This window comes from Symphodus melops (assembly GCF_947650265.1).
Source record: "Symphodus melops genome assembly, chromosome: 8".
In the NCBI taxonomy this organism is placed as follows: domain Eukaryota; kingdom Metazoa; phylum Chordata; class Actinopteri; order Labriformes; family Labridae; genus Symphodus; species Symphodus melops.
Window position 1 is genome coordinate 27,539,099 of NC_136698.1, and position 2,926 is coordinate 27,542,024.

At 39.8% G+C, this 2,926-nt stretch overlaps 1 protein-coding gene across 1 annotated transcript in view; it reads left to right on the forward strand.

The window, feature by feature from the left end:
* LOC306828388 (uncharacterized protein) overlaps positions 1-2,759 on the forward strand; it is a 3,525-nt gene extending 766 nt beyond the window's left edge. Inside the window, exons 3-4 of the mRNA XM_079350841.1 lie at positions 1,890-1,974; positions 2,183-2,759. Of these exons, the coding sequence (XP_079206967.1) occupies positions 1,890-1,974; positions 2,183-2,408 (311 nt within the window). The 3' untranslated portion in view covers positions 2,409-2,759. The remainder of the gene's footprint in view (positions 1-1,889; positions 1,975-2,182) is intronic.
* The last annotated feature ends 167 nt before the right edge of the window (positions 2,760-2,926 follow it).

The following is a 2,926-nucleotide window of genomic DNA, read 5'->3' on the forward strand; positions in this document are numbered from 1 at the left end:
TAAAAATAAAATACATCAAAAGGTGCGCCTATTTGTTCTGTCGCTCACAGTCCAAACGGATCGGTGATACCATGTTTAGTTTTCAAGATATTTGAGGTTTTGCGAGCAGTGGTAAGCCCATTCAAATACATTGATGGAATGTTCTGGCAGATCAAAGCTGAACATCAACCAATCAGGGAGCAGCAGGGACACAGTTCTGTCTTAGGCCCGAAATATGCTCAACGTTCGTACCAAACGGACACGTACGCGTTCTGATTGTCACTCGCGTTGTCTTTGCTTATACTCGCAAAGTCCTAACGTAACATACGTGTCTTACCGGAGGCCTCCTGTAGGGGGCAGGCAGCCAAATAGAGCTCAGTGTGTCTACCGTTTGTGTGGTCCGGAAACGGATATCATAAAGATGGTTATAATCACGAACCATATCCATCAAAACGCTCCTCAAACATCGTGTCCTGTTCCGTCATTTTTTTTAAAAACGCCTCCTATATGCACGTCAACCGCCAAATGTCCGGGGAAACCAGGGAAACCAACTTGCGGACGCGTAGTTGTACCTCGCGCATTTTGGTGCTGCGTATCTAACGTTGAGCATATTTCGGGCCTTAGCTGTTAGCTGACTGCAGTTAAACGCAAGACAGTCAGACCCTACAGTCCCACACACACACACACACACACACACACACACACACACACACACACACACACATGGCAACCACCATCACAATTTCTGCAGGAATTGTCTAGTTCTGTTTCTATCATCTTTTTAATATTCTACAATTGAACTCAGTAAAACAGTAATCAGGTAATCCAAGGTCTCCAGTTAACCCTTTACAGGGCAAGTGACTATTTTTTGGTAATTTCCACAAACATTACATACGGTCAGCCTTCTGCACCTCAGTAAGGTAGAGAAGCATGTGATCTTCTCTCAGCCAATCAGAAGAGCTCACCCTATGTCACTGACAGAAATAAAGTTTTGTGATGTCCCTGAATAACACTATGAGGTTGAGTTTTTGAATTTCAAAGTATTTCAATGAGTGGCCTGTAAAAGGTTAAATACATTTTAAAAAGTGGTTTATTAAACAGTCGGTGGTTTATGGTGGTTTTATACAGTATACATTATCTGAGATGTGAGACCAGGTGAGTTTCCAGGTGAGCAGGTTTTTACTGATGGTGCACAAATGTTGGGTTTGTAGCTTGGGGAGCTATAAACTGGAATAATTTACAAAATAGTTGTAAATGTGTGCTGAAAAAACACGTCTACAAACTGAGACCTCCTGCACCAATAAAATTAGCTATTTTGTCCAATAGTCCCGCCCACTTTAGTTTTGTACCAATAGATCATTGCATAGTATTAGTACAAGCTTATCAACATAACGACGCGGTCCTTGGATAAAGGGGGTCCGTGGTCTAAAAAAGTTTGAGAACCTCGGGTCGAGGTGACATGTTTGTGACATTACTTCAAAAAAAAAAAAATATTACTTTAACAACATTAAGTACTTTTAGTCTGAGAGCATAAATATGTATTTTAATTAATTTAATAGTAAAAACTGAATCTTATAAAACAACATGATCAATAGTAGTCATTAATATTAAAATGGAGTTTTTTTAATATATTTTTGAAATCAAATTGACCAAATAATTCTGCAGAAATATATGATGAATGGAAGATTATTAAGGATTATTGTTATGTCTGCTTGATGTTCTTTGCATGGAATAAAAAGACATTAGCATCCTTTAATAATTTAAATTAAAGGGCTTTGTGCTAAAATCAAAAGATTCTTTGTGACATCGCAGCTGTAAATAAGAAATCCAGTCTTCACGCTGAGATGTTGTCATCTTCCACTTTCTTGATTTCTTCCACTTAAACTTGTAATTGTTGATGTTTTCCTCAGGCTCCTGGTCATGGATCGCTGTTGTGCTCATATTTTTACTCCTGCTGCTGATTCCTGTTTCCGTGTGGCTCGTTCGTCAGCACAGGTTTGTCTCAGAACCGATCAGAAAAGTCGAGCAGTCTGTTACTTTCTTTCACTGTTACATCGATTCTTCTCTGATTATGTGTGTGTGTGTGTGTGTGTGTGTGTGTGTGTGTGTGTGTGTGTGTGTGTGTGTGTGTGTGTGTGTGTGTGTGTGTGTGTGTGTGTGTGTGTGTATGTGTGTGTGTGTGTGTGTGTGTGTGTGTGTGCAGGTATCAGACGGTTTGCACCTGCAGATGTTGGCCCGTGTCTAAAGAGGAACTTCCAGCTGTGGATCTTCCTGAGACCAAACAGGATGTGACGGAGGTGCAGTGGGACCTGTCCTGGATGGAGATGTCCAACCTGCTGGATAAAAACGTGCACCCTGACACAGAGCCGGCCCCAAGCCTCCATGGGATTATTGGGCCCTCTATTTCTGCCAATAATATTGGTTGTTGATCATTCACACACCTACTATAAACAGTGATGTAATAATAACTTTGGATGCACAGGCGCAGCAGAGCTTTGACCTTTAAAGAGAGGCGGGAAGAATTACTGGGCCTACATCACCTAAAGTCACCTAAAGAATCCCTCCTATTACACGAGATCAGACGGATCACATCTTATCTTTGAGTTTTAAAATGTATTTTAAAGGTTTGCTGTGTTTTTTTTTTATCAGTGAAGTTTTTTTTATCGCTTTTTAAAAAGGTTTGAGAAAACACTTTTAACACTGACTCTCTGCATCTCTTTAAATGGTGTTAGTCAACAATAATTCCCTTTCATTTATGCAGCAGAGATGCATGTAGTGAGCTCAAGAAAATAAAGCAGTTTTAAACTGTAAGACGAGTGTTGCACATTGTGTTGTTGGACAGATTTCTGACCGGTTTAGATTCAGCTGGCACAGTTGATATACATTTAGAGGAAAGAAAATATTTTAATTACAGATGTCTCAAAAAAAAAACAAACAAACAAACATC